We start from the raw sequence: 15,420 nt of genomic DNA on the forward strand, positions 1-15,420 counted from the left end.
ATGTATTAAAATAATATTATAATTTCAACTAAGAACTATTATTTTAGTTACCATTACAATGCTACATTTTTACCAAATCAAAACAAATTACAAAATTATACGACTATCTTATACATCTACTCCTAAATATCGAGTAATATAAACTATATGTTAGTTGTTTTTTTTTTATTGCGGGTCAACGTACACTCTGGTCACAGTTGTAAAATACACAGGTACACAGTTGGCTTTTATAAGCTAACTAAAGCTAGTAAATATATCATATCTATTACAGTTAAACAAGCCTTATAGCAGTGCGTCATTATTGCTCTATGAACCAAAAATATACTCCAAGTGAAATGTTAAAATGTCTGTTCTGACGTAAATCTTGTTTAATAACATTAATTTGTTTATTATAACGAGAGAGGAATGAAAATATGAATCGTAGTTTATGTAAATATCCATTGAAATCCTTTGGTACTGGGATAAACAAGGTGATTAACTAAAACATGAATGGAATAAAAATAGTGTTTGCTATTATTAGTTACTAGTGATTGTTTTAAGATGAACCTAAACATTGAAATCTGTAAAAAAGTTATAATATGACATCATATTATTATAATATCTAACCTAATATTATAAAGAAGAGATTTGAATTTTTGTGTGTTTGTTCTTCTCTACATTAGAGATATTACGACAAAGTAATGTAATCATCCATTTTTAAACAGTAATTTCACTTAACTACATACAAAATCTGACTATTACGTAGATACATTTTTAAGCTCGAGGCACGAGCTATGAATAAATAAGTTCGTTTCCAAATTTCTAACTAATAAAAACGTCCTTAAAAACAATTAAATAAAATCCGAGTCACATATTACCTAACTTTATCAACATAAATGCAAAACTACAACTGGTTAAAAAGTGCTAAAATGATTCCCATAACGCATTATTCTCTTCAACAGTAATCGTTTGCTCTATGACGTATAATAAATATTTTTACAGTGCACCAACGAGTGCAATAACAAATTACTGTGCATATAACAATAGGTCTCGTCTACAATCTCTTAGTAGCAATTGTCTCTCTGCTGTGCGTTTTCGTGTAGACGTGAAGATCGGTATTAAATCGGTAAAATATTATTTAAATGAATATTAAAATGGGGATATCGATATACTGTGATAATATATTGATATACTGTGATAATATTTTTTAATTAAAATATAGTATTTTTTACGTGATTTTGATATGGGGAAATGGTGACTGGTTTTATAGAAAAACTTCAATAAAAAACGTACCTATAAGTCAAAAAGTTTTATCAAAATGATGAAAGCACACGTTTGCATTAAAGAATACATATTTGACACAACCACTAAGTGAATTACTTTTACAATCCTCTTTTATAAATACTAATGAGTTTATTTTTTATATTTAACGAGTTTGTTTACTTATAACATAATGAGATAAAACCTTAAGAACAATTCACAAAAACCCCTTACATCATTGGTTACCAGATTGACAAAACTAACCAAATCCTTTTTTGTTTCAGATATCAAAGTGATGTGCACACATCCAGTGAAAGTGTTAAGTGTAAAGTGTAATAAAATCAGTGTACATGAGTGATAAAGTGATGAGTGAGAAGATGACGAACATTACACCAGAAACTAGGATCATGATGATGAGGTCCGATGATAGCAGGAAGGGATATAGGCGGCAGGTTAGTGAACAATACCTATCTATACTTAATATTATAAATCTGAAGAGTTTGTTTGAACGCGCCAATCTCGGGAACTACTGGCCCGATTTGAATAATTCTTTCGGTGTTAGATAGCCCATTATTTTGTCGAGGAAGGCTAGGGGCTATATAACATATCGCTAAGACCAACAGGAGCGGAGCACTGCGGGTAAAACCGCGGAGCACAGCTAGTATAAAATAATTAACGATTGAAAAATAAACACTCTATACTTACACTCAAATTAAATGAATCGTGTTCCTTCGAAGGTTGCATATAAAATCTTCTTCGTCTCACTTATTAGATTAATCATTTGTTTATTAATGAAACAAAATTTAAATATTGAGTACAATGTTTTAAAATAAAAACACAAGAATTGATGTTCGTCAAATATTTTCATTTCAATTTCATAAGGCATAAATTACGATGAACATGATACTATAATTTATATTATTTCACTCATTTTAAAAATTGAAAAATTTTGAACACGATTTTTTCAAGTCTAAATTTCATCCCAATTGGTGATGAGATTGAGGCATGAAGAAGAAACAGATTAACTTTAGAATTTACATAATATAATATTAGTTAGGATTATGGACAGTTAGGATATTAGTTAGGACAATAGTACCTAAGTACGTTTATATATATTTATCCATATATTAACTATATTTATGACTCTTCACAAATTAATCAAAACGGAAACCATACAAGCTTTAATTGAGGAAAAGTTTTTCCAATTATTCTTGTGTATTTTATTGTTAAAGGATTCAGTTAATTATATTTTATTGGTTTCCTGACTATCCCCGGGTTGACCCGAGATTAAATTAACTAACGATCGTATAAACATAAGTAATGTAGCTTTTGTAGGTATATTCAAAATCGCTTCAACAATTTCGGAGGTTACTTGGTACAAACAAACAAATTTTCTTTGTAATATTAGTTAGGTAAGTTTTAAGGACTATGTTAATCATAAGTCAATGTATCAAGTATACAACCAATGATATATTTTGTAATTTAACGATGACGTAATTTAAAAGCTTCTAAAGATATCGTATTATTTAAAATATTCACTAGCCGATTGCATTTATAGCCCCTTATAAAAGTACATCATAAAATCTTTCAAAATTTCACATAAAATAATAAAAACATCATAATTTTCTTTGATTAACGATTAGAAAAGCTTCCTACAACATCGGCACATGCAATAAATTTTCATCTGTCATATCAGAATTAAATTCTAATACAGCAAATTAGTCTCTGTTGCTTAACTATAAAGCTGATTATCGTATGCATAACAGGTGACAAAATATAAGTCACTGTGTCGTTCAATGATCCCTTCCAAATGTTGGTTTCAATCTAGCGCTTAGATAATGTCACTAGTGATGTTCGCTTCCGGGTGTGTTGTCGATGATTTATGTACGTGTCGATGATTTACGACCGATCTGAATTTCAACTAAAATAACATGTATTTAGGTCAAAGCCGAATATATTTTAGTTGGTGTTAGTGTGTAATTTATTCGTAGGTAAATTGTTAATGATTGTAATTGATATTTTCTATTAAATTTATTGCTTACATATAAATCTATGCATTATGGAGTCAAACAAGTTTTAGTTTCATTTATTTTTGAATAGATGATGTACAATTTACAACTACCTACTTGAAAGCTTAACATATTTATTAGAAATATATGAATAAATCATTATAATGACACCATCTAATTATAGACATCATAAATTACGAAAAAGATGTTTTATAAATGTAAATTAACGATATTTAGCGCCGACAAAACAGCACTTCAGATGTCATCAACTTTACGATGTTATATTTATTAGACTTTAATGTCAGTAATAAACATCATTATTTGAACAGCATTAATATCATTATTTTGAACAGTGGAAATCAGATTCGGTGCCATTAAGTATATTTTTAAATTGTTGATATTAATACAAAAAAAGTATTATTCTAAAAAAAAATATCTGGTAAAAAATCATTAGACAGGATCCGTTGCTATAACCTTAAAGGCAAAGAAAACCACAACAACTTATACAATTGAATACAACTCAATTTTAGATTTCCCATTCGCATTACTAAGTAAATATATCAATAAAATAATTTAATAATAAAATTTCGACAAATTCCGTAACATCACTATCAATCGGTATCACTGGAACACGGCGCTTAACATTGATCGATTCAGAACGGTCGTGTACATCACTAGTTAACATATATCTCAGCGAGGGTATTAATTATTTGGACATTTAGCGTAAATATTAATAGATAATAGGTCATTGACCCAGAAATAGGCCTTTTAACTTTTTTATATTAGCTTCAGCTGTATGTTTATTGTTTTTAAGTGAATATAGGATAATAATCATACATCGAATCGACATATATGCATATGGCATGTGATTTTTACTGGGTTTCACGCTTTTATCCTAAGCTAATAAACAGGATGAAAAGTCTAATCTAATATTACGGAAAATCTCGATATCGCAATTCCCTATAACACTTTAAGAATAGAATTCTTGCTTAAAACTTTATTATTAATACCAATTATAAAAATGAAAATAAAATTATTATGTTTATAAACACCGTATTCATTTGTTTGTATAAGCTAATTATATTTGAAAAATGTTTTAATATCAATTACATGAAATGAAAATAAAATTGTATTGTTTATAAACATCGTAATAACTTGTTTAAAAACAAATTATACAACAACAAAATAATTGCATATCACATTTAATTTGATTACGTACATTTCAATGAAAGTAAAATGCAATTCTTCTTATTATAAAATAAAATAAAATAAATAAATAAATTACCCAACCAAAGTACAGATTTCAGTGACCGCCTCCTTGGTGCAGTGGTTAACGCGTGAGCGTAGAACCGAGGGGTCCTGGGTTCGATTCCCGGTGGAGACGAAGAAAAAAAATGTCTCGGTCTGGCAGGACACAGAAGGCTGATCACCTACTTGTCCTTAAAGAAAATTGATCAGTGAAACAGATGTATAATGCATCTGCCCCTTACCCCACTAGGGGACATGGGACTTCACTTAAAGTACAGATTTGGATGAAGTTAGGAGATAAAAAAAGACGTGTGGCACTCAGGGACTGCCGTGGTAAAGCATAGCATGCTATGCCTTCAAGCCACACCGCCGCCCGTCGGAGTGGGGAGCGTGAGGTTTTTCGTTACCGAATTTCTGGATTCGGTCCCCGCGCTCATGGCCCGCGATAGAAGCTATGCAATAGCTTAAAAGCTATGCAATAGCGTAATAGTTCTAGTACCTATATATCGTTAAATACATTGCTATGTTTTGTGTAGTAAACTTTATTTATTTTACACAGGTTCTTGCCGCCCTAGCAGTGTCCCTAGGCCCGTTCGCAGCGGGTCTGAGTAAGGGCTACCTCTCACCAGCCATCGCTTCCATGCAGGAGTCCAGGATGCATGGCTCCTTCACCGTGACGGATCAGCAGGCAAGCTGGATCGCTAGTTTGAGCTTATTAGGTAAGGATTGACTTCTCCTATTTTTATACTGTCCTAATACTTTATAAATATAACGGTAACGGATATACAACATAACATAGCTTATCGCCCGCGGCTTCGCCCGCGTTTTCAAAGAAAAACCCGCATAGTTCCCGTTCCCGTGGGATTTCCGGGATAAAACCTATCCTATGTGTTAATCCAAGTTACCCTCTATATGTATGTGTTTAATTTCATTGTAATCGGTTCAGTAATATTTGCGTGAAAGAGTAACAAACACACACACATCCTCACAAACTTTCGCATTTATATTATTAGTAGGATACTGTTTTATTGGTATATCCAGTACGCATAAGGAAAGCTCGGAAGCACAATAGGCAAATAAGCAATGGTTATACATTGTAAATTCCGAGCAAGATTAAACACATAAACGTTAGTTAAAGTTAACGCTGTGATTTATAAGGCTCGTTCAAATTGCCCTTTGTTTATGGAAACTGTGGTATTTGTTCAATTGGTTTCATGTGAATATATTTGTTACAAATTATATTATAATAATAAAACTGTACATAACTAGCGTTTTCCATAGAAATTTTCCACTATAAGTTTTGTTTTCACTACTTATAGTCTAGTAGATATTCTTACAGATTTTTAAATTATTTACTAAAGTCCAGAGCTAGCGCGCAAGAGCAACTTTTATCTCCGCAACTATTTTGTCTCTCCCATCAACTCTATGGGGAGTTGCGTCGCTACGTGCGCGCGCCGCGCACTTTCTTACTAGCCCATAAAGTTGATGGGAGAGACTAAATAGTTGCAGAGACAAAAGTTGCTCTTGCGCGCAGTGGCTTGCATAATATACAAAACTAACTGTGCTCCGCGGTTTTACCCGCGTGCACCGGTCCTGTTGGTCTCAGACAGATGATGTCTTCCTCGATGAATGGGCTATCTAACACCGAATTTTTCAAATCGGACCAGTAGTTCCCGAGATTAGCGCGTTCAAAAAAACAAAAAACAAACACATAAACAAACAAACACACAAACAAACAAACACACAAACAAGCAAACTCTTCAGCTTTATAATCTTAATATAAAGCTGCCTTTTCAAAAGGATCAAAGGATACGTCGACAAAATATGAACATATTGCGCTCATCTCTTCAGGAGTAAGAAGTAACAAACAACAAGTAACGTAGTATAATTTATTAATTTTATAATAGTACAGTTTAGGCTGGTTGCAGAGCTTGACCGACCGTCAGTGCGTACCGTCGCGGTCGGTCCTGACGATATGCATCAATGACACTTGCGTATGACAATACGCGTGCGTATGGTCGGGCTAGCTATGAACGGTTTTATGAATTTCCATACATATGACAAGCGCGACTGACGTACGCACTGATGGTCGGTCAAGCTCTACAACCAGCCTTATAAAAATTGGACCATAGATAAATTATTACAACAAAGGCTTTACAAAAATAATTTACATTATAATCCATACTAATATTATAAATGCGAAAGTAACTCTGTCTGTCTGTCTGTTAGGTACTCAATCACGCCTAAAACTACTGAACCAATTTGCATGAAATTTGGTATGGAGATATTTTGATACCCGAGAAAGGACATAGGCTACCTTTTATTGCGAAATATGTACCACGGGCGAAGCCGGGGTGGACCACTACTAAACTATAAAATTAATTAATTTAAGTCAGTAGATATACATAAAATCAATACCACTACACATATTATATGCATATAAAATAAACATAAGTAGTAAGATGTAATTCCTGCATCTAGTACTAAACCAGTTTAGTGCTTGTAACAATAGTAATCTAAGCTAGTGTTTTCATAGTGTTCAAGCCATTAAATACTGGCAACTGGCCGTAAAATGTTTTGTTCATGTTATTACGCACATAACATGTGAGATTTATTATAATTACACGAATTAATTTCCTTATAAATTAGTTTGTAATTTCCAATATTTTCAAATATTAATTTTATATTATTTTATCCAATAAAAGCGAGATAATAATACTAAATCTAGACGAGGTGTTTGATACAATGGTGACTTATTATCTATACTAATATTAAGAAGCTGAAGAGTTTGTTTGTTTGTTTGAACGCGCTAATCTCGGGAACTATTGTTCTGAATTCTGTGTTAGATAGATATATTTATCGAGGAAGGCTAACAAACATTCATGAAATCTTTTCTCTTCATAATTATGAGATTTTATCGGTTATTCTTTACTTACCTATATGTTTTATAATGATAGCATCTAAAACATACTAATTTGTTTACATGCATCATATTTCAAAAATATATACAACTTAATCTATTTTTCATTTGTACAAACTCAAACTCAAACATTCATTTATTCAATTAGACTACTATTTAGTAGCGCTTTCGAATCGAAACGGGCGAAGCCGGGGCGGACCTCTAGTAAGTTTATGAAAATTCAAAACACAAGCTTATATAAAGTCACCAACACTTCGACCACAAGCGTAATTTTAATTATATTTGCTCACACGATTTATTCGTGTTTGCACAATACCTTAAAAGCAATTAATGTACAGTCAACAAAAACATCAAAGCTAGTCAAACACTTTGCACGAACAAACAGACAAACATATGTAATTAGTTGTGACAACATTAATTAACAACGCGGGTATTTCACGTTTTTATGATTTAGTAGCTTTTATTCATATTTACTAGCTTTTCGCCCTGACTGTACATGGGTAGAGTTTTTTAAGTTTTACGAAATTTTAAGAGTTTTTTTTTTAAATAAATTAAAATTAAAAACTATTAAAAATAAAAACGTTCAAATACCTTGTTGTAGTTTTCAATGGTGTTATCACAATATATCGAATGATCTGACTTCCTAAATGATTTTTTTCCTAATTATCTATATGTTAATAAAACGAGAATGAACTGTACACTTACTGTACGTCTACGTATCAAATAAAAGAGATAGAGCTAATAATAAATCAACTGATTAGAATTATATTCAGTATGTTATTATTTCTATGACTTTTGAAAGAATTTCGAATATTTTTTGAACAAACTAGTCTTATACAGGGTGTACCTAATCGTTAAGTGTGCACAGGCGATTATTTCGTAACTATTACAGCCCCCCTAGCCAAGTGGCTTTCTGTTAGCGTAGCGTTCAATAGAATAGACTACGAATGTATGAGATTGACGTAAGCAGCTGTAGATACGTTTATCTACCGCTTACGCCAATCCCATACATTCGTAGTCTATTCTATTGAACGCTACGCTAACAGAAAACTACTTGGCTAGGGGGCCAGATATCAAAAAACTTTAAGCTGATATCGAAAGTACTTTACGTAAAAAGTAAAATGACACTATTAACCTTTTAAAAATAAAACAGGAAATATCCTAAAATTTTACATTAAACTCACAAAAAGCCAGGACCAATTAGCTGATTCAACTCTATACCACATTTTATTAGTATTTATTTCGTTTTAAAGGCCTATAACCTAAATACAAGTAAAAGCTTATTTATATTCATGAATTATCATAATAGGCTGAATGCATTATGGAAAGCAGAATGCATAATGAACCTAATTTCTTTAGCAATGAGGTTTTAAATGGCTTGTTACGTAATATTCGTGTAATAGGGATGTCTGTCAGCTTTATTTACTCTAAATAATATATGTTCTATCACTTTACCTATACATGATAGCAAAGCCCGCGGCTATTTCCGAAGTAATATTGACTAATTGCCTATATAATACAATTATTCAGTTACATTTTCTATCCGTGTACGAAATTTCAGCTAAATCGGAAGTTACTGCGAACATACAGACTTTCATGTTAACTATTGACGTAAGAAAGAAACAGATTAGAATATTATTTATGATATAAGTAGTTCAAATTTCAATTTCAATCTGACTTTTAATACAGAGCTATTAAGTACTATTTTGTAGTATACTAGCTGTGCTCCGCGGTTTCACCCGCATTGCTCTGCTCCTGTTGGTCTTAGCGTGATGATATACATAAAGCCTTCCTCGATAAATGGGCTATCTAACACCGAAAGAATTTTTCAAATCGGACCAGTACTTCCTGAGATTAGCGCGTTCAAACAAACAAACAAGCTCTTCAGCTTTATAATATTAGTAGTATAGATATGCTTGCAATTAGCAAACGAGTACAGTATATTGGGAAACTCAATCTGATTCTGTATTCAATACTGATTTAAAACTCGAGTTTATAGACTTAAAAAAGTCCCATGGTCCCCCTTATCTAGTAATGCACTTATAAACAAAATATCATACGAGTAAAAAGTATGTATGTAATATTTCTTTATGTTCTCGATAAAATAAACACATCAGCCCCAGACATCCTTGCTTTAAATATATTCCAAGGCGCATATAATAAATCGGCGGTTTTATGGTAATTTTGCATTTGAATGCTATTATATATTTAACTTGAGAGAAACAAATGTTAAATGTGTTTCTTGTACATATTCTACGTGTTAAAAAAATTTGTGCGTGTACTAGTGTACACACGTAAGAAGTGAAACTTCTTTATGACCTTATTTTTCAAAAAATAATTTACTATATGCAACTTTACAGAAATATGTCGAATCACGCGTGGTAGGGATAGGTGGTAGGGAAAAATGTCACGCGTAACGAAAAAATGTTACACTAAATTTTTTTTCAACCCCGATAAAGAAGTTTCGCTTCAAAAACTGTATTTAATTTATATGTATTTTCTTATTAGGTACTAATTCAGGTATTAGAGAATTTTTCTTATAAGCTATCGCGGAAAAAAATTGAATACTCTTAGAAAATGTACAGGATTTGTTTTAGTAAGTAGTCGAAACGATAAATATATAAAGGAAATAAAATGAAAAATAAACGAAAGTAAAACCACATTTTGTATATATATGTATAAGACTTTATTGTTAAAAACAATTTATTGTATTTACGAAAAAACTCACCAATACACTATTTAAATTATAATATATGGAAACAAATAATATATTTCTCTAAAATAGCAAAATCAAAATGCGATGTACACGTCGTCTGTCAATAAATAGAACAGTTTATTAGTACGTTTGTCCTTTTATCGGGAAAAAACCTTCTTGACATTCACATGGGTTTTTCTACCGTTTCGTGCAAAACACGTGTCAGTGAGGATTAAACCAAAACTAAATAAGGCTAAGGCACAAAATATTTTTTAAATTCTATATATGATCCGTATGTATATTTGCCACTGAAAAAAAATAATGTCAGTTACTTAAAAAAAAAGATATACTTAAAATACCTGCCTAAATATCATTACCTTCTCTTGTCAGAAAGCGATTTTTGGTAGTTGTTATCAAATAACATAAATATTATGTATATTTTTGTGATATTATAAATTTGTTTGTATAAAGTAATAATCCAGCCATTAAAATATGTGAATAAAAATCCGCTAACGGTTGCTATTTTCATTTGCTGTGATAAATTACGTTTAACCATAAAAATTACTCATTACCATCAATTGAAGAAGAATTAAAAAGAATCAACCTGTACGAACCCCCTAACGATGTTCCCTGCCTCACTCCCCTTTGTGCGATCCTTACTCAGTCGATCAGTAAACACGAAACAGAGTGGACGCTTGCAGTTTGTAGATAAATCAACGAAATATACGAGATTTTTCGACGTGGTAAGTTTTTTTTTCATTACCATTAGAGATATTTTTTGATAACGAGTAATTATTTTGTTTGTATTCTGGATGTTTATATGATAATATTTAAGTCTTGACATCTTTGGAATATTAATTCCAATCATTTTACTTTTATTAAAAGAGCAAATCAATAAAATGTACTAGATTATCATTACCATTCCTTTCATTACCATAATTTACCATCACCTATTTAGAAAATGGTAATGATCATGAAATAATGGTAATGAAGATAATTTTACTATGTCAAATTTAAATGAACATAGTAGTTAGATGTAGGTATTTTTTGTCCCAATGATTTTTATATATAATTAATATGGAATACATCTTTTTTTATGGATAATGCTTTATTTTTAGTCTTATTTACAGATAAGACGATGGCTAGGACTAAGTCGAAAAAAACACGAGAAGAAAAGTTAGTTGAAGCAAAATTACGTAGAAGAAAGAAGTATGAGGAAATTAAAAATGACCCCGAAAAATACGCCGTTCAAAAAGAAAAAGAACGACTGAGATACTTGAAGCGTAAGGAACAAAAACAAATCAAGAGTGCGGCTGATATGACGCCAAGAGAAAAAAGACTTCAAAGAAAGAAATGGAAGGAAAATACCAAAAGATACATAGAAAAACAGAAAGCAAATAGAAGAATTCAGCAATTGTTAATAGATGGCACCCCACCGTCAAGCGACCGTGAAGATACTGTAGATTTAATTAATCAGCAAGATCCATTAGAAGGAACATCTCGCGAAGCTAATAGTGTAATTAATGCAAATTGCAAACTTTGCCAAAAAAAAATATATTTGATAAGGAAGATACGATACGTACACAAAAATGAAATAAGTAAACTCAAGAAAGAGAAAGAAAAAGTTGAAAAGGAAAGAGATACAATTAAAAGGGCGTTAAGAAGGATAACTAAGAAAAACCAAATACGACAAGATCATCACAGCCAAAAGAATACACAAGAGAAAGTAGATAGGCTAGTAGAAACTATAGACGAGAATAAGCGGGAAGAAGTAAAAAAGAAGTTATTATTCAGTGAGATAGTAAGTAGAAATTTATCCGAAGGGTATAATTGCCTTAAAAAGAAAGAAAAACGCATATTTAGCGACATTGTAATTCGAAACAGAGACAAATTTAAAAAGCACAAAATATTAGGAATGACTAGCACCTTTTCAGTACGACCCGAATCTCAAGAACAAAATATAAAATGTAATAAAATAGACATCAAACAATTAATTGAAGAATTTTTCCAGGATGATTTAAACACGAAGATATCTCCAGGGAAAAATGAATTCATAACTCGAAATGGCGTAAGAAAGCAAAAAAGATATCTTAACGACACCCTCATAAATCTTTATAAAAAATTTATAAAAAATCAGAAAGTAGGATATTCCACATTCTGCAAATATCGCCCATTTTGGGTACTACAACCAAAAGATTCGGATCGGAATACCTGTGCATGCAAAATACATGTAAATTTTGATTTATTAGTGAAGAGCCTCAATAAAAATAAAATAATAGAAGAAACAAATGGAACTGCTTTGCTGCAAAGTTTATGTTGTGACGCTTATAGTGAAAGTTGCCTAAATCGAACGTGCAAGGTTTGCCAAAGAAGAGTTTTAAACTATAAAGAATTTAACAATGACTTAAAGATAAACTATTACGAATGGTGCACAAAAAGAGAAAATTATGAAACGAATGGAGATGAGAAAATTAAAATTGTAAACACAAAAATAAGAGCAACAGATCATCCAAAAAATATTATAGAAAAGCTGGAAAATTCATCAAAATCATATTTTAAACATTGTGCTAACATTCTTGTTCAGTATAATCATTTAAAATCTCTAAAGGCAACATTATCTTCTATGGAAGCTGTAGTACATATCGATTTTTCGGAGAATTACTCAATTCAGTTTAATGAAGAAATCCAAAGCTTTCATTTTGGTGGCAGTCGTACACAGATAACATTACATACAGCAGTGTTATACATAATTGATCAAGAAACTGGAATCTTGAAGCCATATAGTGCTTGCAGTATTAGTGAATGTAATAAACATGATGCAAGGGCGATATGGGCTCATCTGCTACCACTGCTTGCCTATATCCAAGAAATATCACCGTCGATTGATACAATTCATTTTATTTCAGATAGCCCATCAAGCCAATATAGGAATCGATACATGTTTTACGTGATTAGTCAATTACATTTAGATTTTCCGGAGCTCAAATCTATTACTTGGAATTATTTAGAAGCAGGACACGGAAAAGGGGCACCGGATGGTGTTGGGGCCGTTTTAAAGAGGACTGCAGATCAAATTGTGCGGCTGGGTAGAGACATAGGTAGCCTAGAAGAATTTTGGACATGTGTAGAGAGCAAAGTAAAAAATGTTAAATTGATATATGTATCAGATCGTGACGTAGTTGAAAAACAAATTCCATCCGTGGTTCAGCCATTTCATGGAACGATGTCAGTGCATCAAGTCTTGTGGTCCAATAACTATCTAATGACATTTAGAGCTCTTAGCTGCTTTTTCTGTGAAAATGGAGAAATATGCACACATGGATACCATCTCGGATTTATGAACTTGCCAGAGCCGATCCTCACTAATAGCACTATACAGGCATCAGATGAAATTTTAGCTTTAAATAGTACAGGAAGTTTTTTAAGGGATTTAGAACCCTGTAATACAATACACCAGGCTCAAGAACAAAAACCTTTAACTAGCGTAGAACCAAATATTCATATTTCGTCAAGTATTAATCCAAATAAAACTATTACAGTCCTTTCAGACATAAAATTACATTGGTCCAACAAGGCTTTTTCAATTGACGAAAAATCCAAAAAAAGACCAATAAATAGAGTATTAAGTAACTTTTTTGAAGAGGATTCAGAAGAAGAGTTATTTAGCATTAAAGAATCGAAGAAGAATTCCAATTACTATTTTGGTGAAGCATCTACTGTAATTCGAAAGATAAAAGAGGAAAATAAAAAACCACTAAAGCAAACATTGGTGAGAAACTTTTTCGATGATTCTTCAGATGAAGAGAATGCTGAAGATAGTGTGTATGAAAATAAACGCATATAATAATATAAACGAAGGTGACTTAATAAGATTGTTAATTGTATGTTTTTGATTATTCTAATAATTACTCCTATTTTCAAGCACTTTGGGCTGCTTTCATGAAAGTAATTTAAGACTGTATTCAGAGTACCTAATAGATTTAAGTTCTCTAAGATCCATATAGATTATTTTGTGATTGTAACTTTTAAGACTGTCTAATTAATAATGTGGTGTTATATAATTTTTAGTTAAACATATTATTATGTTTATGTTAGTTCTTTCGTAATTTTTTTTGTTGTAAGATCCATATGGATAATTTTGTGATGGTAACTTTTAAGACTGATTAATTAATAAAGTGGTGTTATATAATTTTTGGTTAGACATAATATTATGTTTTTGTTAGTTCTTTCGTAATTTTTTTTTTTGTTGTAAGATCCATAATATGGATAATTTTGTGATGGTAATTTTTAAGACTGATTAATTAATAAAGTGGTGTTGTATTATTTTTAGTTAAACATAATGTTTCTGTTAGTTCTTTCGTATTTTTTTTTGGTGTAAGTTAAGCCATTGTGTCAACACATATTACTAAATTTAAGTAAGCATTTATTTTTTATAAAAATAAAAAAAAATACAAATTTTGACCAGGTTAGTTTTATTTACATTGTCATTACCAAATACATTTATTCATTACCATTGTCCTTTATATCATTACCAAATTTCTTCACTCATTACCATACTTATTTATAATGTTTCAAAGCCCATATCATTCACAAATTTGTGTATAATTAATTGATATTCATATACCTAGTTTGTTTTTCATGTAGCTATCCAATGATACTAACAAAAACGAATTCTATTTTTTTCTCGCAAATAATATCAATCTGCACGAAACGATAGAAATACCCACATAGAGATTTTCATATATCAATGTAGCTTACACATTTTCTAGTTAAATAATTGTAATTCCGTATTTGTTCTATAAATGTTAAATTACTGGAATTTGTATAAAAATAAAACTTAGATTTTATAGAGCATTTATCTATAACGAGGATAAAAATAATTCTTTATGTTTGAGTTTGATTAAAATCAATATGTTTTAAAAAATCATCGTTTACTCACACATAGTTTATGTATATTATACTAACAAATAAATCAAATATATCTTAATCTAAAAAATACAACTTGATAAATATTCGAAACCACAGATATGGGATACGTAGTATTTTATGCTCTGAGCTCGGAACCTTGAACAGCTTGGTTGATAGTGACCCTGCCTTCCAAGTCATAGATCGTGGGTTCGATTCCCACCCAGGGCAAATATTTGTGTGATGAACATAGATGTTTGCTCTGTTAATTATTCATATAAGTATTTATTTAAAACAATATATGTATGTACGTTAATCAGCCATCTGGTTTAGTATCGGATCAGATCGTGCCGTGTGTGAAAATTATCAAAAAAAATTATAAACTCAAAAAGTGTGAACATACT

The 15,420-nt window shown here is 31.1% G+C and overlaps 1 protein-coding gene across 2 annotated transcripts in view; it reads left to right on the plus strand.

Moving 5' to 3' along the window:
• LOC123703194 (facilitated trehalose transporter Tret1-like) overlaps positions 1-15,420 on the plus strand; it is a 70,150-nt gene that overhangs the window by 41,431 nt on the left and 13,299 nt on the right. Inside the window, exons 1-3 of one of the 2 annotated variants that reach the window (XM_045651119.1) lie at positions 1,087-1,105; positions 1,524-1,691; positions 5,056-5,215. In XM_045651119.1, coding sequence (XP_045507075.1) covers positions 1,590-1,691; positions 5,056-5,215 — 262 coding nt within the window. In that variant the 5' untranslated portion in view covers positions 1,087-1,105; positions 1,524-1,589. Of the gene's footprint in view, positions 1-1,086; positions 1,106-1,523; positions 1,692-5,055; positions 5,216-15,420 lie in introns of those variants that run through there. The other variant, XM_045651118.1, reaches the window with a different exon arrangement.

Source organism: Colias croceus, chromosome 25 (assembly GCF_905220415.1).
Source record: "Colias croceus chromosome 25, ilColCroc2.1".
Taxonomy (NCBI): Eukaryota; Metazoa; Arthropoda; class Insecta; order Lepidoptera; family Pieridae; genus Colias; species Colias croceus.